The 23,319-nt window shown below is 41.3% G+C and overlaps 1 protein-coding gene across 1 annotated transcript in view; it reads left to right on the top strand.

Annotated features, from left to right (window-relative positions):
• sdt (MAGUK p55 family member stardust) overlaps positions 1-23,319 on the top strand; it is a 963,188-nt gene that overhangs the window by 849,533 nt on the left and 90,336 nt on the right. Inside the window, 1 exon segment of the mRNA XM_071665600.1 lies at positions 2,987-3,127. Coding sequence (XP_071521701.1) covers positions 2,987-3,127 — 141 coding nt within the window.

The raw sequence follows: 23,319 nt of genomic DNA, 5'->3' as shown, positions 1-23,319 counted from the left end.
AAACTACTAACACACTCACTCAGCTGCTCCCAAAACACTTGCCTCTCATGATCTTTCTTCTCATGCCCAGGTGCATATGCACCAATAATCACCTATCTCTCTCCATCCACTTCCAGTTTTACCCATATCAATCTAGACTTTACTTTGTTACACTCTATCACATACTCCCAACACTCCTGTTTCAGGAGTAGTGCTACTCCTTCCCTTGCTCTCGACCTCTCACTAACCCCTGACTTTACTCTCAAGACATTCCCAAACCACTCTTTCCCTTTACCCCTGAGCTTCGTTTCACTCAGAGCCAAAACATTCACGTTCCTTTCCTCAAACATACTACCTATCTCTCCTTTTTTCTCATCTTGGTTACATCCACACACATTTAAACACCCCAATCTGAGCCTTCGAGGAGGATGAGCACTCCCCGCATGACTCCTTGTGTTTCCCCTTTTAGAAAGTTAAAATACAAGGAGGGGAGGGTTTCCAGCCCCCTGCTCCCATCCCCTTTAGTCGCCTTCTACGACACGTGAGGAATGCGTGGGAAGTATTCTTTCTCCCCTATCCCCAGGGATAGGGGATAGGAGTGATAAGAGAAATGAAAGCAAAACTAGGGAAAAGAGATGGAGTGTGGTAATGAGATATGTTGTCTTGTGGAAAGCCTGTTTGTGGATGATACTGTGTTGTTTGGGGAAATTGAAGAGTTGCAGAAGGTTGTAAGTGTATTTTATAATGTCTAAGCTCAGGAGATTGAAGGTAGATGCAAGTAAAAGTAAAGTAATGGTGTCTGAAAGGAAACTGAGGGAAAGTATAGATTTTGTAAAACTGTATAAAGTGAAAGAAGAAAGTATACTAAATTGTGCTGTGGATGTGGGTAGAAAAAGACTGGAAGAAGTGAAGGAATTTAAGTATCTGGAACTGTCTTGGGTAAGTGTGGTGATATCGAAGGAGAGATAAGGAATAGCAGTTGGTGGTAGAAGAGTCAGTGGATCCCTTAATAGATTAATAAAGGGTTGAGGTGTAAGTATGGAAGTGAAAAGAGGGTTAAGTGACAGCATAGTCCTCCCAACCCTGACCTGTGCAGCTGAAACATGGATGTGGAATGATACACAGAGGTCAAGAATTCAGGCTGTGGTAACAAGATATTTGAGAAAAGCATGTGGTGTGACTAGCTGGAATAAAGAAAGAAATGAAAGGGTGTATGAGAGATGTGGTATGGCAAGGAATGCAAAGGGATTTAATACTTTAAGTTGGTTTATGCATGTGGAAAGAATACAAGACTATGAGTTTACAAGGAGAGTGCATGATAGCACAATAAAAGAGGTTGATGTGAGTGGAAGACCACCTGTGACATGAGCAAATAGGATGGAGGAATACTGAAGGGAGAGAAATGGGAAGAATGCGTGGAATGGTATATGCGAGGGAGGCATGTAAGTACAGGGATAAGTAGAGACTTTTGCTGTTGTCATCCCTTGATGGGAGTTCCTGAAGGGAAGGGATATCAGTAGCACTGAAAGGATGGGATCCTTTGACAAGATTGTACTCTAATAATGCAACCGTACTGAAGGTGATCACTTGCAGTGTAACTAAAAGGAGGCAGAGTCTGGTAGCACATCACCTTGTCCATTAACTGATTAATACATCCTTAGTTCGCACCAGTCCTTACCAGGATATTTCAGCTTCCTACTCTCACTCATACCGTTAACCTAATGGTAGAAATTTATAGTGGTATTAAGTAAATTTCTATTTCCCCATATATTCGTAACACTTCAAGGCCTCACTGTCAACCCAATAACATATTTTCCTCTAGATCCATAAATGCCTCAGACAATGCACACTTTTTCTCCGAGCATTTGTCACTGATTCTTCAGAGCAGACACTTTGTCTTCACATCCTCGTTACTTCTTGTTCAGATGTTCTGTGCAAGTTGCACTTTCTCAGTCACCACTCTCCCTTACACCTTGATATGTACACCTAACAGTCTGATGCCTTTGTAGTTCAAGCAGTTACTATTTTCCCCTTGCCATTATATGAGGGAACTTTACATGTATTCTGTTAGTCTCCAGGGCTTTAGGCCATACAGGTAGTGATTAACCTGACTATCCAATCAACAGCAGTTAACACTTTCTTGAAAATCTCATGTACAGTCCCAAATACTTATGCTGCATTGGTACTCATCATTGTACACAAGGCTTTCACTTTTTTTCTTTTTTTTTTTCCATACCTTTCACCAGGACTCTTACTCTGTATGCCACTTTATCCCATACACACCACAACTAACACATTTAGCCATCTGTCTCTCTATATCTCTGATGCCTGTTCCCTCTAGGGACTCCCTGAAAGGCATTCCCACGACAAAAGGATCTCCATAATTGTTGAACTTCATTGCCACTTCTTATCCTTTAGTGTCTCACCATTAACAGGCCACTGGCGGAGGGCAACTCTAGTGTAGTGTTTGCGGAGGCTCCTAGCTAATGTTCCAATGAAGAACTTCTGCTTAATATTCCAATACCACTTTTTTCCTCTTTATTTGAGGCATCCGGGTTAAACCATGGAAAGTTCTGGTTGGTTATGGATAGGGGGGTTGTGATTTTGTTGTATTACACATGACAGCTAGAGTATGGATATGAGCAGATGTGGCCGGCCTTTGTGTTTCTGATGCTTCCTCACTAAAATGGAAAACGGTGATCAAGTTCGAAAAAAAAATATCCTTAAACGAGGTTGTTGTAGTAATTATTTCATCTCATCATACATGATTTATTCTGAAATAGCAAAAATATTTAGAGTTTTTTCAGTCGTAACATATATTTTCCCAATATAACTAAGGAATCTACAAAGTGTTTTGCTTCATCTTGAATGATAATGAACCACATTTGTACAGTTCAACATTTGTATTTTGATTAACATGTGATGGTTGTCTATTTCTATTCAAAATGTACAAAGTTGAAAATGGGTTAATTTGAATTAATTGTTTCCACTTGTTCTCTTTTACTAGGGAATTGGGTATGAGCTTCCAAAAAGGAGACATTCTTCATGTAATATCTCAGTCTGATCCCAACTGGTGGCAAGCCTACCGGGATGGGGAGGAAGACCAAACTCTTGCTGGCCTTATTCCTTCAAGAACCTTCCAACAGCAGTAAGTATTAAGTTACTGTGTGGATAGCTTTTTCAAGTGTAATGCAATGGAACTTTGTGTTGTGTTATATAATTTCAGAATAGCAATGTACTGTAATTAAAATGTTTTGTTCCTTGGCTTTCATGCTGAAAAATAAGTCCTAGAGATCATAGCACAGATGGTCCAAGTTCTTTTGGAATAATGGTGATGTAGGGTCAGAGTTGAGGTGTTTGTGCCATGTGCTTCACACAAGTTATCTCCAGTTTGTTTGAAATGAGATCTCAGCACTCAAAGAAGCTGAGTATTACTTCTTCATCTAATCACTATCATCATTTTGACTCGTATTGGTGTTTACAGTTTATAATTCATACCACTAATATAGTATTTTATTGATCAAGAAATCACAGACACAGACAAGCACATGCATGCACACACTCAAAGCAGAGGGGTACATGATAGTAAGACAGGGAAGAGAAGAAAATGGAGGGGAAGGACTGGCCTACTTGACAGACCTCCATGGTATAGCAGTTAGCATCTCTAACCATGACGCACCCCTGGGCCACCCAAGAGTGAGCTCATAGGTTCGTATCCTGGTTGCTGCAGTTGGTCCAGTCAACCCAGCTGTTTGTCTTCCCCTTAGGAATTGGTTAATAAAATGGATACCTGGCTTAGACTAGGGTATATATATATTTGTTATTTATGTATTTATTTTATTTTTCTTAGTTGCTGTTTCCCGTGTCAGCGAGGTAGCGCAAGGAAACAGACAAAGAATGGCCCAACCACTCATATACATATATATAGACATAAACGCCTATGCACGCATATATACATACACATACATAGATATACATACACAGACGTGTACATATTCATACTTGCTGACTTTATCCATTCCTGTCGCCACCCTGCCACACAGGAAAAGGCACCCCCACTCCAGTGAGGTAGCACAAGGAAAAGACAAAATAGCCAAGTTCATTCACACTCAGTCTCTAGCAGTCATGTTTAATGCACTGAAACCACAGCTCCCTTTCCACATCCAGGCCCCACAGACCTTTCAATGGCTTTCACCCTCCTGTATGTTCATGCCCTGATTGCTCAAAATCTTTTTCTCTCCATCCTTCCATCTCCAGTTTGGTCTCCCACTTCTCCTTGTTCCCTCCACCTCTGATGCATATATCCTCTTTGTCAGTCTTTCCTTACTTATTCTCTCCATGTGACCAGACCATTTCAACACACCTTCTTCTGCTCTCTCAACCACACTCATTTTATTACCACACATCTCTCCTACCCTTTCATTACTTACTTGATCAAACTACTTCACTCCACATATTGTCCTCAAACATCTCATTTCCAACACATCCACCCTCCTCCACACAACCCTATCTGTAGCTCATGCCTCGCAACCATATAACATTGTTGGAACCCCTATTCTTTCAGACATACCCATTTTTGCTCTACGAGATAACCTTCATGCTTTCCACACATTCATTCTTCAACACTCCAAGAACCTTTGCCCCCCTCCCCCATCCTGTGACTCACTTCCGTTTCCATCCACTGCTAAATCCACTCCCAGATAGATATCTAAAATGCTTCACTTCCTCCAGTTTTTCTCCATTCAAACTTACCTCCCAATTAACGTGTCCCTCAACACTACTGAACCTAATAACCTTGCTCTTATTCACATTTACTCTCAGCTTTCTTCTTTCACACACTTTACTAAACTCAGTCACCAACTTCTGCAGTTTCTCACCCGAATAAGCCACCAGCTTATTCGAACAAGATTAGGGTGTCTAAATGTGTGTGGATGTAACCAAAATGAGGAAAAAGGAAAGATAGATAGTATGCTTGAGGAAAGGAACCTGGATGTTTTGGCTCTGAGTGAAACGAAGCTCAAGGGTAAAGGGGAAGAGTGGTTTGGGAATGTCTTGGGAGTAAAGTCAGGGGTTGGTGAGAGGACAAGAGCAAAGGAAGGAGTAGCACTACTCCTGAAGCAGGAGTTGTGGGAGTATGTGATAGAGTGTAAGAAAGTAAACTCTAGATTGATATGGATAAAATTGAAAGTGGATGGAGAGAGATGGGTGATTATTGGTGCCTATGCACCTGATCATGAGAAGAAAGATCATGAGAGACAAGTGCTTTGGGAGCAGCTGTGTGAGTGTGTTAGCTGCTTTGGTGCTTGAGATTGGGTTATAGTGATGGGTGATTTGAATGCAAAGGTGAGTAATGTGGCAGTTGAGGGTATAATTGGTATACTCGGGGTGTTCAGTGTTGTAAATGGAAATGTTGAAGAGCTTGTAGATTTTTGTGCTGAAAAAGGACCCGTGATTAGGAATACTTGGTATGAAAAGAGAGATACACATAAGTATATGTATGTAAATAGGAGAGATGGCCAGAGAGTGTTATTGTGTTGCATATTAATTGATAGGCATGTGAAAGAGAGACTTTTGGATGTTCATGTGCTGAGAGGGGCAACTGGAGGGATGTCTTATCATTATATTGTGGAGGGAAAGGTGAAGATATGTAAAGGTTTTCAGGAAAGAAGAATGTTGGGGGTGAAGAGAGTGTTGAGAGTAAGTGAGCTTGAAAAGGAGATTTGTGTGAGGAAGTACCAGAAGAGATTGAGCACAGAATGGGAAAAAGTGATATATCCCCTGGGGATAGGGGAGAAAGAATACTTCCCACGCATTCCTCACATGTCATAGAAGGCGACTAAAGGGGATGGGAGCGGGGGGCTAGAAACCCTCCCCTCCTTGTATTTTAACTTTCTAAAAGGGGAAACAGAAGAAGGAGTCACGCGGGGAGTGCTCATCCTCCTCGAAGGCTCAGATTGGGGTGTCTAAATGTGTGTGGATGTAACCAAGATGAGAAAAAAGGAGAGATAGGTAGTATGTTTGAGGAAAGGATCCTGGATGTTTTGGCTCTGAGTGAAATGAAGCTCAAGGGTGAAGGAGAAGAGTGGCCTGGGAATGTCTTGGGAGTAAAGTCAGGGGTTAGTGAGAGGACAAGAGCAAGGGAAGGAGTAGCACTACTCCTGAATCAGGAGTGTTGGGAGTATGTGATAGAGTGTAAGAAAGTAAACTCGAGATTGATATGGGTAAAACTGAAAGTGGATGGAGACAGATGGGTGATTATTGGTGTATATGCACCTGGTCATGAGAAGAAAGATCATGAGAGGCAAGTGTTTTGGGAGCAGCTGAGTGAGTGTGTTAGTGGTTTTGATTCACAAGACTGGGTTATAGTGATGGGTGATTTGAATGCAAAGGTGAGTAATGTGGCAGTTGAGGGAATAATTGGTATACATGGGATGTTCAGTGTTGTAAATGGAAATGGTGAAGAGCTTGTAGATTTATGTGCTGAAAAAGGACTGGTGATTGGGAATACCTGGTTTAAAAAGAGATATATACATATGTATACTTATGTAAGTAGGAGATGGCCAGAGAGCTTTATTGGATTATGTGTTAATTGATAGGCGCGTGAAAGAGAGACTTTTGGATGTTGATGTGCTGAGAGGTGCAACTGGAGGGATGTCTGATCATTATCTTGTGGAGGCAAAGGTGAAGATTTGTAGAGGTTTTCAGAAAAGAAGAGAGAATGTTGGGGTGAAGAGAGTGGTGAGAGTAAGTGAGCTTGGGAAGGAGACTTGTGTGAGGAAGTACCAGGAGAGACTGAGTACAGAATGGAAAAAGGTGAGAACAAAGGAGGTGAGGGGAGTGGGGGAGGAATGGGATGTATTTAGGGAAGCGGTGATGGCTTGCGCAAAAGATGCTTGTGGCATGAGATGTGTGGGAGGTGGGGAGATTAGAAAGGGTAGCGAGTGGTGGGATGAAGAAGTAAGATTATTAGTGAAAGAGACGAGAGAGGCATTCGGATGATTTTTGCAAGGAAAAAATGCAAATGAGTGGGAGATGTATAAAAGAAAGAGGCAGGAGTTCAAGAGAAAGGTGCAAGACGTGAAAAAAGGGCAAATGAGAGTTGGGGTGAGAGAGTATCATTAAATTTTAGGGAGAATAAAAAGATGTTTTGGAAGGAGGTAAATAAAGTGCGTAAGACAAGGGAACAAATGGTAACTTCAGTGAAGGGGGCTAATGGGAGGTGATAACAAGTAGTGGTGATGTGAGAAGGAGATGGAGTGAGTATTTTGAAGGTTTGTTGAATGTGTTTGATGATAGGATGGCAGATTTAGGGTGTTTTGGTTGAGGTGGTGTGCAAAGTGAGAGGGTTAGGGAAAATGATTTTGTAAACAGAGAAGAGGTAGTAAAAGCTTTGCGGAAGATGAAAGCCAGCAAGACAGCGGGTTTGGATGGTATTGCAGTGGAATTTATTAAAAAAGGGGGTGACTGTATTGTTGACTGGTTGGTAAGGTTATTTAATGTATGTAAGATTCATGGTGAGGTGCCTGAGGATTGGCGGAATGCTTGCATAGTGCCATTGTACAAAGGCAAAGGGGACAAAGGTGAGTGCTCAAATTACAGAGGTATAAGTTTGTTGAGTATTACTGGGAAATTACATGGGAGGGTATTGATTGAGAGGGTGAAGGCATGTATAGAGCATCAGATTATGGAAGAGTAGTGTGGTTTCAGAAGTGGTAGAGGATGTGTGGATCAGGTGTTTGCTTTAAAGTATGTATGTGAGAAATACTTAGAAAAGCAAATGGATTTGTATGTAGCATTTATGGATCTGGAAAAGGCATATGATAAGAGTTGATAGAGATGCTCTGTGGAAGGTCCTAAGAATATATGGTGTGGGAGGCAAGTTGTTAGAAGCATTGAAAAGTTTTTATCGAAGATGTAAGGCATGTGTACGTGTAGGAAGAGAGGAAAGTGATTGGTTTCTCAGTGAATGTCGGTTTGTACACATGCCTTACATCTTCGATAAAAACTTTTCACTGCTTCTAACAACTTGCCTCCGACACCATATATTCTTAATACCTTCCACAGAGCATCTCTATCAACTCTTATCATATGTCTTCTCCAGATCCTTAAATGCTACATACAAATCCTTTTGTTTTTCTAAGTATTTTTCACATTTTGAATGCAAAGGTGAGTAATGTGGCAGTTGAGGGAATACTTGGTGTACATGTGGTGTTCAGTGTTGTAAATGGAAATGGTGAAGAGCTTTTAGATTTGTGCACTGAAAAAGAACTGGTGATTGGGATTTTACATAAGTTTACGTATGTAAGTAGGAGAGAGGGCCCAAAGAGAGTGTTATTAGTTTACGTGTTAATTGATAGGCATGCAAAAGAGAGACTTTAGGATGTTAGTTTGCTGAGAGGTGCAACTGGAGGGATGTCTGATCATTATCTTGTGGAGGTGAAGGTGAAGATTTGTAGAGGTTTTCAGAAACGAAGAGAGAATGTTGGGGTGAAGAGAGGGGTGAGAGTAAGTGAGCTTGGGAAGGAGACTTGTGTGAGGAAGTACCAGGAGAGACTGAGTACAGAATGGAAAAAGGTTAGAACAAAGGATGTAAGGGGAGTGTGGGAGGAATGGGATGTATTTAGGGAAGCAGTGATGGCTTGCGCAAAAGATGCTTGTGGCATGAGAAGCATGGGAGGTGGGCAGATTAGAAAGGGTAGTGAGTAATGGGATGAAGAAGTAAGATTATTAGTGAAAGAGAAGAGATAGGCATTTGGACGATTTTTGTGGGAAATAATGCAAATGAGTGGGAGATGTATAAAAGAAAGAGGCAGGAGGTCAAGAGAAAGGTGTAAGAGGTGAAAAAGAGGGCAAATGAGAGTTGGGGTGAGAGAGTATCAATAAATTTTAGGGAGAATAAAAAGATGTTTTGGAAGGAGGTAAATAAAGTGCATAAGACAGAGAACAAATGGGACATCAGTGAAGGGGGCTAATGGGGAGGTTATAACAAGTAGTGGTGATGTGAGAAGGAGATGGAGTGAGTATTTTGAAGATTTGTTGAATGTGTTTGATGATAGAGTGGCAGATATAGGGTGTTTTGGTTGAGGTGGTTTGTGAATTGAGAGGGTTAGGGAGAATGATTTGGTAAACAGAGAAGAGGTAGTAAAAGCTTTGCGGAAGATGAAAGCCGGCAAGGCAGCTGGTTTGGATGGTATTGCGGTGGAATTTATTAAAAAAGGGGGTGACTGTGTTGTTGACTGGTTGGTAAGGATATTTAATGTATGTATGACTCATAGAGAGGTGCCGGAGGATTGGTGGAATGCATGCATAGTGCCATTGTACAAAGGCAAAGGGGAATAAAGGTGATTGCTCAAATTACAGAGATGTAAGTTTGTTGAGTATTCCTGGGAATCTATATGGGAGAGTATTGATTGAAAGGGTGAAGGCATGTATAGAGCATCAGATTGGGGAAGAGCAGTGTGGTTGAAGAATGCATTATATATATTTTATTATATTCATTATACTTTGTCACTGTCTCCGTGTTAGCGAGGTAGTGCAAGGAAACAGACGAAAGAATGGCCCAACCCACCCACATAAACATGTTATACATACACGTCCACACACGCACATATACATATCTATACATCTCAACATATATACATATATATATACACACAGACATATACATATATATATACATGTACATAATTCATACTGTCTGCCCATATTCATTCCGTTGCCACCCGCCACACATGAAATAACAACCCCCTCCCCACGCATGTGTGTGAGGTAGCGCTAGGAAAAAGACAACAGAGGATACATTCGTTCACACTCCGTCTCTAGCTGTCATGTATAATGCACTGAAACCACAGCTCCCTTTCCACATCCAGGCCCCACAGAACTTTCCATGGTTTACACCAGACACTTCACATGCCCTGGTTCAATCCATTGACAGCACGTTGACCCCGGTATACCACATCGTTCCAATTCACTCTATTCCTTGCGCGCCTTTCACCCTCCTGCATGTTTAGGCCCTGATCACTCAAAATCTTTTTCACTCCATCTTTCCACCTAAAATTTGGTCCCCCATTTCTCCTCGTTCCCTCCACCTCTGACACATATATCCTCTTTGTCAATCTTTCATTACTCATTCTCTCCATGTGAACAAACCATTTCAAAACACCCTCTTCTGCTCTCTCAACCACACTCTTTTTATTACCACACATCTCTCTTACCTTTTCATTACTTACTCAATTAAACCTCCTCACACAACATATTGTCCTCAAACATCTCATTTCCAGGACATTCACCCTCTTCCGCACAACTCTATGTATAGCAAACGCCTCGCAACCATATAACATTGGTGGAACAACTATCCCTTCAAACATACCCATTTTTGCTTTCCAAGATAACGTTCTCGACTTCCACACATTCTTCAAGGCTCCCAGAACTTTCGCCACCTCCCCCTCCCTATGATTCACTTCCACTTCCATGGTTCCATCCACTGCCAAATCCACTCCCAGATATCTAAAACACTTCACTTTCTCCAGTTTTTCTCCATTCAAACTTACCTCCCAATCGACTTGTCCCTTGTCTTCTTTCACACACTTTACCAAACTGCAGTTTCTCACCTGAATCAGCCACCAGCGCTGTATCATCAGCGAACAACAATTGATTCACTTCCCAAGCTCTCTCATCCACAACAGACTCTTACATTCACCTCCCGTACAACCCCATCCATAAACAAATTAAACAACCATGGAGACATCACGCACCCCTGCCGCAAACCTACATTCACTAAGAACCAATCACTTTCCTCTCTTCCTACTCGTACACATGCATTACATCCTCGATAAAACCTTTTCACTGCTGACAACTTGACTCCCACACCATATATTCTTAATACCTTCCACAGAGCATCTCTATCAATTTTATCAAATGCCTTCTCCAGATCCATAAATGCTACATACAAATCCATTTGCTTTTCTAAGTATTTCTCACATACATTCTTCAAAGCAAACACCTGATCCATACATCCTCTACCACTTCTGAAACCGCACTGCTCTCCCCCAATCTGATGCTCTGTACATGCCTTTGCCCTCTCAATCAATACCCTCCCATATAATTTACCAGGAATACTCAACAAACTTGTACCTCTGTAATTTGAGCACTCTCTTTTATCCCCTTTGCCTTTGTACAATGGCACTATGCAAGCATTCTGCCAATCTTCAGGCACCTCACCATGAGTCGTACATACATTAAATAATGTCACCAACCAGTCAATAATACAGTCACCCCCATTTTACTAAATTCCACTGCAGTACCATCCAAACCCGCTGCCTTGCCGGCTTTCATCTTCCGCAAAGCTTTTACCACCTCTTCTTTGTTTATTAAATCTTCTCCCTAACCCTCTCACTTTGCACACCACCTTGACCAAAACACCCTATATCTGCCACTCTATCATTAAATACATTCAACAAACCTTCAAAATACTCACTCCATCTCCTTCTCACATCACCACTACTTGTTATCACCTCCCCATATGCCCTCTTCACTGATGTTCCCGTTTATTCCCTTGTCTCAAGCACTTAATTACCTCCTTCCAAAACATCTTTTTATTCTCCCTAAAATTTAATGATACTCTCTCACCCCAACTCTCATTTGCCTTCTTTTTCACCTCTTACACACCTTTCTCTTGACCTCCTACCTCTTTCTTTTGTACATCTCCCAGTCATTTGCATTATTTCCCTGCAAAAATTGTCCAAATGCCTCCCTCTTCTCTTTCACTAATAATTTTACTTCTTCATCCCACCACTCACTACCCTTTCTAATCTGCCCACCTCCCACGTTTCTCATGCCACAAGCATCTTTTGCACAAGCCATCACTGCTTCCCTAAATACATCCCATTCCTCCCCCACTCCCCTTATGTCCTTTGTTCTCACCTTTTTTCCATTCTGTACTCAGTCTCTCCCTGTACTTCCTCACACTAGTCTCCTTCCCAAGCTCACTTACTCTCACCACTCTCTTCACCCCAACATTCTCTCTTCTTTTCTGAAAACCTCTACAGATCTTCACCTTCACCTCCACAAAATAATGTCAGACATCCCTCCAGTTGCACCTCTCAGCACATTAACATCCAAAAGTCTCGCTTTCACGCGCCTATCAATTAACACATAATCCAATAACGCTCTCTGGCCATCTCTCCTACTTACATACGTATACTTATGTATATCTCTCTTTTTAAACCAGGTATTCCCAATCACCAGTCCTTTTTCAGCACATAAATCTACAAGCTCTTCACCATTTCCATTTACAACACTGAACACCCCATGTACACCAATTATTCCCTCAACGTCCACATTACTAACCTTTGCATTCAAATCACCTGTCACTATAACCCGGTCTTGTGCATCAAAACTACTAACACACTCACTCAGCTGCTCCCAAAACACTTGCCTCTCATGATCTTTCTTCTCATGCCCAGGTGCATATGCACCAATAATCACCTATCTCTCTCCATCCACTTCCAGTTTTACCCATATCAATCTAGACTTTACTTTGTTACACTCTATCACATACTCCCAACACTCCTGTTTCAGGAGTAGTGCTACTCCTTCCCTTGCTCTCGACCTCTCACTAACCCCTGACTTTACTCTCAAGACATTCCCAAACCACTCTTTCCCTTTACCCCTGAGCTTCGTTTCACTCAGAGCCAAAACATTCACGTTCCTTTCCTCAAACATACTACCTATCTCTCCTTTTTTCTCATCTTGGTTACATCCACACACATTTAAACACCCCAATCTGAGCCTTCGAGGAGGATGAGCACTCCCCGCATGACTCCTTGTGTTTCCCCTTTTAGAAAGTTAAAATACAAGGAGGGGAGGGTTTCCAGCCCCCTGCTCCCATCCCCTTTAGTCGCCTTCTACGACACGTGAGGAATGCGTGGGAAGTATTCTTTCTCCCCTATCCCCAGGGATAGGGGATAGGAGTGATAAGAGAAATGAAAGCAAAACTAGGGAAAAGAGATGGAGTGTGGTAATGAGATATGTTGTCTTGTGGAAAGCCTGTTTGTGGATGATACTGTGTTGTTTGGGGAAATTGAAGAGTTGCAGAAGGTTGTAAGTGTATTTTATAATGTCTAAGCTCAGGAGATTGAAGGTAGATGCAAGTAAAAGTAAAGTAATGGTGTCTGAAAGGAAACTGAGGGAAAGTATAGATTTTGTAAAACTGTATAAAGTGAAAGAAGAAAGTATACTAAATTGTGCTGTGGATGTGGGTAGAAAAAGACTGGAAGAAGTGAAGGAATTTAAGTATCTGGGAACTGTCTTGGGTAAGTGTGGTGATATCGAAGGAGAGATAAGGAATAGCAGTTGGTGGTAGAAGAGTCAGTGGATCCCTTAATAGATTAATAAAGGGTTGAGGTGTAAGTATGGAAGTGAAAAGAGGGTTAAGTGACAGCATAGTCCTCCCAACCCTGACCTGTGCAGCTGAAACATGGATGTGGAATGATACACAGAGGTCAAGAATTCAGGCTGTGGTAACAAGATATTTGAGAAAAGCATGTGGTGTGACTAGCTGGAATAAAGAAAGAAATGAAAGGGTGTATGAGAGATGTGGTATGGCAAGGAATGCAAAGGGATTTAATACTTTAAGTTGGTTTATGCATGTGGAAAGAATACAAGACTATGAGTTTACAAGGAGAGTGCATGATAGCACAATAAAAGAGGTTGATGTGAGTGGAAGACCACCTGTGACATGAGCAAATAGGATGGAGGAATACTGAAGGGAGAGAAATGGGAAGAATGCGTGGAATGGTATATGCGAGGGAGGCATGTAAGTACAGGGATAAGTAGAGACTTTTGCTGTTGTCATCCCTTGATGGGAGTTCCTGAAGGGAAGGGATATCAGTAGCACTGAAAGGATGGGATCCTTTGACAAGATTGTACTCTAATAATGCAACCGTACTGAAGGTGATCACTTGCAGTGTAACTAAAAGGAGGCAGAGTCTGGTAGCACATCACCTTGTCCATTAACTGATTAATACATCCTTAGTTCGCACCAGTCCTTACCAGGATATTTCAGCTTCCTACTCTCACTCATACCGTTAACCTAATGGTAGAAATTTATAGTGGTATTAAGTAAATTTCTATTTCCCCATATATTCGTAACACTTCAAGGCCTCACTGTCAACCCAATAACATATTTTCCTCTAGATCCATAAATGCCTCAGACAATGCACACTTTTTCTCCGAGCATTTGTCACTGATTCTTCAGAGCAGACACTTTGTCTTCACATCCTCGTTACTTCTTGTTCAGATGTTCTGTGCAAGTTGCACTTTCTCAGTCACCACTCTCCCTTACACCTTGATATGTACACCTAACAGTCTGATGCCTTTGTAGTTCAAGCAGTTACTATTTTCCCCTTGCCATTATATGAGGGAACTTTACATGTATTCTGTTAGTCTCCAGGGCTTTAGGCCATACAGGTAGTGATTAACCTGACTATCCAATCAACAGCAGTTAACACTTTCTTGAAAATCTCATGTACAGTCCCAAATACTTATGCTGCATTGGTACTCATCATTGTACACAAGGCTTTCACTTTTTTTCTTTTTTTTTTTCCATACCTTTCACCAGGACTCTTACTCTGTATGCCACTTTATCCCATACACACCACAACTAACACATTTAGCCATCTGTCTCTCTATATCTCTGATGCCTGTTCCCTCTAGGGACTCCCTGAAAGGCATTCCCACGACAAAAGGATCTCCATAATTGTTGAACTTCATTGCCACTTCTTATCCTTTAGTGTCTCACCATTAACAGGCCACTGGCGGAGGGCAACTCTAGTGTAGTGTTTGCGGAGGCTCCTAGCTAATGTTCCAATGAAGAACTTCTGCTTAATATTCCAATACCACTTTTTTCCTCTTTATTTGAGGCATCCGGGTTAAACCATGGAAAGTTCTGGTTGGTTATGGATAGGGGGGTTGTGATTTTGTTGTATTACACATGACAGCTAGAGTATGGATATGAGCAGATGTGGCCGGCCTTTGTGTTTCTGATGCTTCCTCACTAAAATGGAAAACGGTGATCAAGTTCGAAAAAAAAATATCCTTAAACGAGGTTGTTGTAGTAATTATTTCATCTCATCATACATGATTTATTCTGAAATAGCAAAAATATTTAGAGTTTTTTCAGTCGTAACATATATTTTCCCAATATAACTAAGGAATCTACAAAGTGTTTTGCTTCATCTTGAATGATAATGAACCACATTTGTACAGTTCAACATTTGTATTTTGATTAACATGTGATGGTTGTCTATTTCTATTCAAAATGTACAAAGTTGAAAATGGGTTAATTTGAATTAATTGTTTCCACTTGTTCTCTTTTACTAGGGAATTGGGTATGAGCTTCCAAAAAGGAGACATTCTTCATGTAATATCTCAGTCTGATCCCAACTGGTGGCAAGCCTACCGGGATGGGGAGGAAGACCAAACTCTTGCTGGCCTTATTCCTTCAAGAACCTTCCAACAGCAGTAAGTATTAAGTTACTGTGTGGATAGCTTTTTCAAGTGTAATGCAATGGAACTTTGTGTTGTGTTATATAATTTCAGAATAGCAATGTACTGTAATTAAAATGTTTTGTTCCTTGGCTTTCATGCTGAAAAATAAGTCCTAGAGATCATAGCACAGATGGTCCAAGTTCTTTTGGAATAATGGTGATGTAGGGTCAGAGTTGAGGTGTTTGTGCCATGTGCTTCACACAAGTTATCTCCAGTTTGTTTGAAATGAGATCTCAGCACTCAAAGAAGCTGAGTATTACTTCTTCATCTAATCACTATCATCATTTTGACTCGTATTGGTGTTTACAGTTTATAATTCATACCACTAATATAGTATTTTATTGATCAAGAAATCACAGACACAGACAAGCACATGCATGCACACACTCAAAGCAGAGGGGTACATGATAGTAAGACAGGGAAGAGAAGAAAATGGAGGGGAAGGACTGGCCTACTTGACAGACCTCCATGGTATAGCAGTTAGCATCTCTAACCATGACGCACCCCTGGGCCACCCAAGAGTGAGCTCATAGGTTCGTATCCTGGTTGCTGCAGTTGGTCCAGTCAACCCAGCTGTTTGTCTTCCCCTTAGGAATTGGTTAATAAAATGGATACCTGGCTTAGACTAGGGTATATATATATTTGTTATTTATGTATTTATTTTATTTTTCTTAGTTGCTGTTTCCCGTGTCAGCGAGGTAGCGCAAGGAAACAGACAAAGAATGGCCCAACCACTCATATACATATATATAGACATAAACGCCTATGCACGCATATATACATACACATACATAGATATACATACACAGACGTGTACATATTCATACTTGCTGACTTTATCCATTCCTGTCGCCACCCTGCCACACAGGAAAAGGCACCCCCACTCCAGTGAGGTAGCACAAGGAAAAGACAAAATAGCCAAGTTCATTCACACTCAGTCTCTAGCAGTCATGTTTAATGCACTGAAACCACAGCTCCCTTTCCACATCCAGGCCCCACAGACCTTTCAATGGCTTTCACCCTCCTGTATGTTCATGCCCTGATTGCTCAAAATCTTTTTCTCTCCATCCTTCCATCTCCAGTTTGGTCTCCCACTTCTCCTTGTTCCCTCCACCTCTGATGCATATATCCTCTTTGTCAGTCTTTCCTTACTTATTCTCTCCATGTGACCAGACCATTTCAACACACCTTCTTCTGCTCTCTCAACCACACTCATTTTATTACCACACATCTCTCCTACCCTTTCATTACTTACTTGATCAAACTACTTCACTCCACATATTGTCCTCAAACATCTCATTTCCAACACATCCACCCTCCTCCACACAACCCTATCTGTAGCTCATGCCTCGCAACCATATAACATTGTTGGAACCCCTATTCTTTCAGACATACCCATTTTTGCTCTACGAGATAACCTTCATGCTTTCCACACATTCATTCTTCAACACTCCAAGAACCTTTGCCCCCCTCCCCCATCCTGTGACTCACTTCCGTTTCCATCCACTGCTAAATCCACTCCCAGATAGATATCTAAAATGCTTCACTTCCTCCAGTTTTTCTCCATTCAAACTTACCTCCCAATTAACGTGTCCCTCAACACTACTGAACCTAATAACCTTGCTCTTATTCACATTTACTCTCAGCTTTCTTCTTTCACACACTTTACTAAACTCAGTCACCAACTTCTGCAGTTTCTCACCCGAATAAGCCACCAGCTTATTCGAACAAGATTAGGGTGTCTAAATGTGTGTGGATGTAACCAAAATGAGGAAAAAGGAAAGATAGATAGTATGCTTGAGGAAAGGAACCTGGATGTTTTGGCTCTGAGTGAAACGAAGCTCAAGGGTAAAGGGGAAGAGTGGTTTGGGAATGTCTTGGGAGTAAAGTCAGGGGTTGGTGAGAGGACAAGAGCAAAGGAAGGAGTAGCACTACTCCTGAAGCAGGAGTTGTGGGAGTATGTGATAGAGTGTAAGAAAGTAAACTCTAGATTGATATGGATAAAATTGAAAGTGGATGGAGAGAGATGGGTGATTATTGGTGCCTATGCACCTGATCATGAGAAGAAAGATCATGAGAGACAAGTGCTTTGGGAGCAGCTGTGTGAGTGTGTTAGCTGCTTTGGTGCTTGAGATTGGGTTATAGTGATGGGTGATTTGAATGCAAAGGTGAGTAATGTGGCAGTTGAGGGTATAATTGGTATACTCGGGGTGTTCAGTGTTGTAAATGGAAATGTTGAAGAGCTTGTAGATTTTTGTGCTGAAAAAGGACCCGTGATTAGGAATACTTGGTATGAAAAGAGAGATACACATAAGTATATGTATGTAAATAGGAGAGATGGCCAGAGAGTGTTATTGTGTTGCATATTAATTGATAGGCATGTGAAAGAGAGACTTTTGGATGTTCATGTGCTGAGAGGGGCAACTGGAGGGATGTCTTATCATTATATTGTGGAGGGAAAGGTGAAGATATGTAAAGGTTTTCAGGAAAGAAGAATGTTGGGGGTGAAGAGAGTGTTGAGAGTAAGTGAGCTTGAAAAGGAGATTTGTGTGAGGAAGTACCAGAAGAGATTGAGCACAGAATGGGAAAAAGTGATATATCCCCTGGGGATAGGGGAGAAAGAATACTTCCCACGCATTCCTCACATGTCATAGAAGGCGACTAAAGGGGATGGGAGCGGGGGGCTAGAAACCCTCCCCTCCTTGTATTTTAACTTTCTAAAAGGGGAAACAGAAGAAGGAGTCACGCGGGGAGTGCTCATCCTCCTCGAAGGCTCAGATTGGGGTGTCTAAATGTGTGTGGATGTAACCAAGATGAGAAAAAAGGAGAGATAGGTAGTATGTTTGAGGAAAGGATCCTGGATGTTTTGGCTCTGAGTGAAATGAAGCTCAAGGGTGAAGGAGAAGAGTGGCCTGGGAATGTCTTGGGAGTAAAGTCAGGGGTTAGTGAGAGGACAAGAGCAAGGGAAGGAGTAGCACTACTCCTGAATCAGGAGTGTTGGGAGTATGTGATAGAGTGTAAGAAAGTAAACTCGAGATTGATATGGGTAAAACTGAAAGTGGATGGAGACAGATGGGTGATTATTGGTGTATATGCACCTGGTCATGAGAAGAAAGATCATGAGAGGCAAGTGTTTTGGGAGCAGCTGAGTGAGTGTGTTAGTGGTTTTGATTCACAAGACTGGGTTATAGTGATGGGTGATTTGAATGCAAAGGTGAGTAATGTGGCAGTTGAGGGAATAATTGGTATACATGGGGTGTTCAGTGTTGTAAATGGAAATGGTGAAGAGCTTGTAGATTTATGTGCTGAAAAAGGACTGGTGATTGGGAATACCTGGTTTAAAAAGAGATATATACATAAGTATACTTATGTAAGTAGGAGATGGCCAGAGAGCTTTATTGGATTATGTGTTAATTGATAGGCGCGTGAAAGAGAGACTTTTGGATGTTGATGTGCTGAGAGGTGCAACTGGAGGGATGTCTGATCATTATCTTGTGGAGGCAAAGGTGAAGATTTGTAGAGGTTTTCAGAAAAGAAGAGAGAATGTTGGGGTGAAGAGAGTGGTGAGAGTAAGTGAGCTTGGGAAGGAGACTTGTGTGAGGAAGTACCAGGAGAGACTGAGTACAGAATGGAAAAAGATGAGAACAAAGGAGGTGAGGGGAGTGGGGGAGGAATGGGATGTATTTAGGGAAGCGGTGATGGCTTGCGCAAAAGATGCTTGTGGCATGAGATGTGTGGGAGGTGGGGAGATTAGAAAGGGTAGCGAGTGGTGGGATGAAGAAGTAAGATTATTAGTGAAAGAGACGAGAGAGGCATTCGGATGATTTTTGCAAGGAAAAAATGCAAATGAGTGGGAGATGTATAAAAGAAAGAGGCAGGAGTTCAAGAGAAAGGTGCAAGACGTGAAAAAAGGGCAAATGAGAGTTGGGGTGAGAGAGTATCATTAAATTTTAGGGAGAATAAAAAGATGTTTTGGAAGGAGGTAAATAAAGTGCGTAAGACAAGGGAACAAATGGTAACTTCAGTGAAGGGGGCTAATGGGAGGTGATAACAAGTAGTGGTGATGTGAGAAGGAGATGGAGTGAGTATTTTGAAGGTTTGTTGAATGTGTTTGATGATAGGATGGCAGATTTAGGGTGTTTTGGTTGAGGTGGTGTGCAAAGTGAGAGGGTTAGGGAAAATGATTTTGTAAACAGAGAAGAGGTAGTAAAAGCTTTGCGGAAGATGAAAGCCAGCAAGACAGCGGGTTTGGATGGTATTGCAGTGGAATTTATTAAAAAAGGGGGTGACTGTATTGTTGACTGGTTGGTAAGGTTATTTAATGTATGTAAGATTCATGGTGAGGTGCCTGAGGATTGGCGGAATGCTTGCATGGTGCCATTGTACAAAGGCAAAGGGGACAAAGGTGAGTGCTCAAATTACAGAGGTATAAGTTTGTTGAGTATTACTGGGAAATTACATGGGAGGGTATTGATTGAGAGGGTGAAGGCATGTATAGAGCATCAGATTATGGAAGAGTAGTGTGGTTTCAGAAGTGGTAGAGGATGTGTGGATCAGGTGTTTGCTTTAAAGTATGTATGTGAGAAATACTTAGAAAAGCAAATGGATTTGTATGTAGCATTTATGGATCTGGAAAAGGCATATGATAAGAGTTGATAGAGATGCTCTGTGGAAGGTCCTAAGAATATATAGTGTGGGAGGCAAGTTGTTAGAAGCATTGAAAAGTTTTTATCGAAGATGTAAGGCATGTGTACGTGTAGGAAGAGAGGAAAGTGATTGGTTCTCAGTGAATGTCGGTTTGTACACATGCCTTACATCTTCGATAAAAACTTTTCACTGCTTCTAACAACTTGCCTCCGACACCATATATTCTTAATACCTTCCACAGAGCATCTCTATCAACTCTTATCATATGTCTTCTCCAGATCCTTAAATGCTACATACAAATCCTTTTGTTTTTCTAAGTATTTTTCACATTTTGAATGCAAAGGTGAGTAATGTGGCAGTTGAGGGAATACTTGGTGTACATGTGGTGTTCAGTGTTGTAAATGGAAATGGTGAAGAGCTTTTAGATTTGTGCACTGAAAAAGAACTGGTGATTGGGATATACATAAGTTTACGTATGTAAGTAGGAGAGATGGCCAGAGAGTGTTATTAGTTTACGTGTTAATTGATAGGCATGCAAAAGAGAGACTTTAGGATGTTAGTTTGCTGAGAGGTGCAACTGGAGGGATGTCTGATCATTATCTTGTGGAGGTGAAGGTGAAGATTTGTAGAGGTTTTCAGAAACGAAGAGAGAATGTTGGGGTGAAGAGAGGGGTGAGAGTAAGTGAGCTTGGGAAGGAGACTTGTGTGAGGAAGTACCAGGAGAGACTGAGTACAGAATGGAAAAAGGTTAGAACAAAGGATGTAAGGGGAGTGTGGGAGGAATGGGATGTATTTAGGGAAGCAGTGATGGCTTGCGCAAAAGATGCTTGTGGCATGAGAAGCATGGGAGGTGGGCAGATTAGAAAGGGTAGTGAGTAATGGGATGAAGAAGTAAGATTATTAGTGAAAGAGAAGAGATAGGCATTTGGACGATTTTTGTAGGGAAATAATGCAAATGAGTGGGAGATGTATAAAAGAAAGAGGCAGGAGGTCAAGAGAAAGGTGTAAGAGGTGAAAAAGAGGGCAAATGAGAGTTGGGGTGAGAGAGTATCAATAAATTTTAGGGAGAATAAAAAGATGTTTTGGAAGGAGGTAAATAAAGTGCATAAGACAGAGAACAAATGGGAACATCAGTGAAGGGGGCTAATGGGGAGGTTATAACAAGTAGTGGTGATGTGAGAAGGAGATGGAGTGAGTATTTTGAAGATTTGTTGAATGTGTTGGATGATAGAGTGGCAGATATAGGGTGTTTTGGTTGAGGTGGTTTGTGAATTGAGAGGGTTAGGGAGAATGATTTGGTAAACAGAGAAGAGGTAGTAAAAGCTTTGTGGAAGATGAAAGCCGGCAAGGCAGCTGGTTTGGATGGTATTGCAGTGGAATTTATTAAAAAAGGGGGTGACTGTGTTGTTGACTGGTTGGTAAGGATATTTAATGTATGTATGACTCATAGAGAGGTGCCGGAGGATTGGTGGAATGCATGCATAGTGCCATTGTACAAAGGCAAAGGGGATAAAGGTGATTGCTCAAATTACAGAGATGTAAGTTTGTTGAGTATTCCTGGGAATCTATATGGGAGAGTATTGATTGAAAGGGTGAAGGCATGTATAGAGCATCAGATTGGGGAAGAGCAGTGTGGTTGAAGAATGCGTATATATATCTATTTTATTATATTCATTATACTTTGTCACTGTCTCCCGTGTTAGCGAGGTAGTGCAAGGAAACAGACGAAAGAATGGCCCAACCCACCCACATAAACATGTATATACATACACGTCCACACACGCACATATACATATCTATACATCTCAACATATATACATATATATATACACACAGACATATACATATATATATACATGTACATAATTCATACTGTCTGCCCATATTCATTCCCGTTGCCACCCCGCCACACATGAAATAACAACCCCCTCCCCACGCATGTGTGTGAGGTAGCGCTAGGAAAAGACAACAAAGGCCACATTCATTCACACTCAGTCTCTAGCTGTCATGTATAATACACCGAAACCACAGCTCCCTTTCCACATCCAGGCCCCACAGAACTTTCCATGGTTTACCCCAGACACTTCACATGCCCTGGTTCAATCCATTGACAGCACGTCGACCCCGGTGTACCATATCGTTCCATTTCACTCTATTCCTTGCATGCCTTTCACCCTCCTGCATGTTCAGGCCCCGATCACTCAAAATCTTTTTCCACTCCATCTTTCCACCTCCAATTTGGTCTCCCACTTCTCGTTCCCTCCACGTATGACACATATATCCTCTTTGTTAATCTTTCCTCACTCATTCTCTCCAAATATATATATTTCCATTAATGAGATGGCCTTGAATAGTACGTTCATTTGTCTGTGCTGACTCAGCAAATATTAAAAAATCTTAAAAGGTAGACTTAAATTTCTAGAGATAGTGGAGGATGGCCCATTCATTCAGTGTATAACGGAAAGAGTAATGGTTGTTGAGAAGTGCATAGTGGTGTTAAGATTATACAATCTTTCAAAGAATTGAATCAATCTAGAAGAGACATACTACAAAGGAGATTTCAGAGAAGCCTTTTCCAGTTGGGTGGAGGTCATTAATGGAGTGGCCAGGGGTTCTGTTTTGGAACTGTTATTCTTAATGATATATAAAAAAAAACTTGCTAGAAGGTATGGACTCCTGCTTGAACGTTGTTTGCAGATAATGCAAAAGTTATGAGGCAAGTAAAAAGTGAACAGGATTGCATGTGCGTACAAGGGGACCTAGATAGACTCCAAAGTTGGTTAGTTCATGGTTGGTGAAATTCAACCCCAGCAGATATAAAGAAATGAGGATGTGACAGAGTGAAAAAAGGCCTCATTATGATTATTATTTTGTAGGAAATAAGCCTCAGGATTGTGTGTCAGAGGAACTTAGGAGTTGACATTGTACCTAACCAGTTGCCAGAGTCCCACATTAAGAGAATAGTAAAGGAGACATACTGTCTACTGACAATTATTTGATTAACTTTCAGATATATAGATGAGGGAATATTTATAAAACTGTTCATATCCTACATAGGGCCAAAACTAGAATGTGCTTCTCAAGTTTGGTCATTGCACCTAAAAAAGTGCAAAAAACTAATAAAGGAGGTTAAGAAGAGTGCAA

This window comes from Panulirus ornatus, chromosome 10 (assembly GCF_036320965.1).
Source record: "Panulirus ornatus isolate Po-2019 chromosome 10, ASM3632096v1, whole genome shotgun sequence".
Taxonomy (NCBI): domain Eukaryota; kingdom Metazoa; phylum Arthropoda; class Malacostraca; order Decapoda; family Palinuridae; genus Panulirus; species Panulirus ornatus.
Note: the sequence above shows the minus strand (reverse complement) of the source record. Positions and strands in the feature narration are given on the sequence as shown.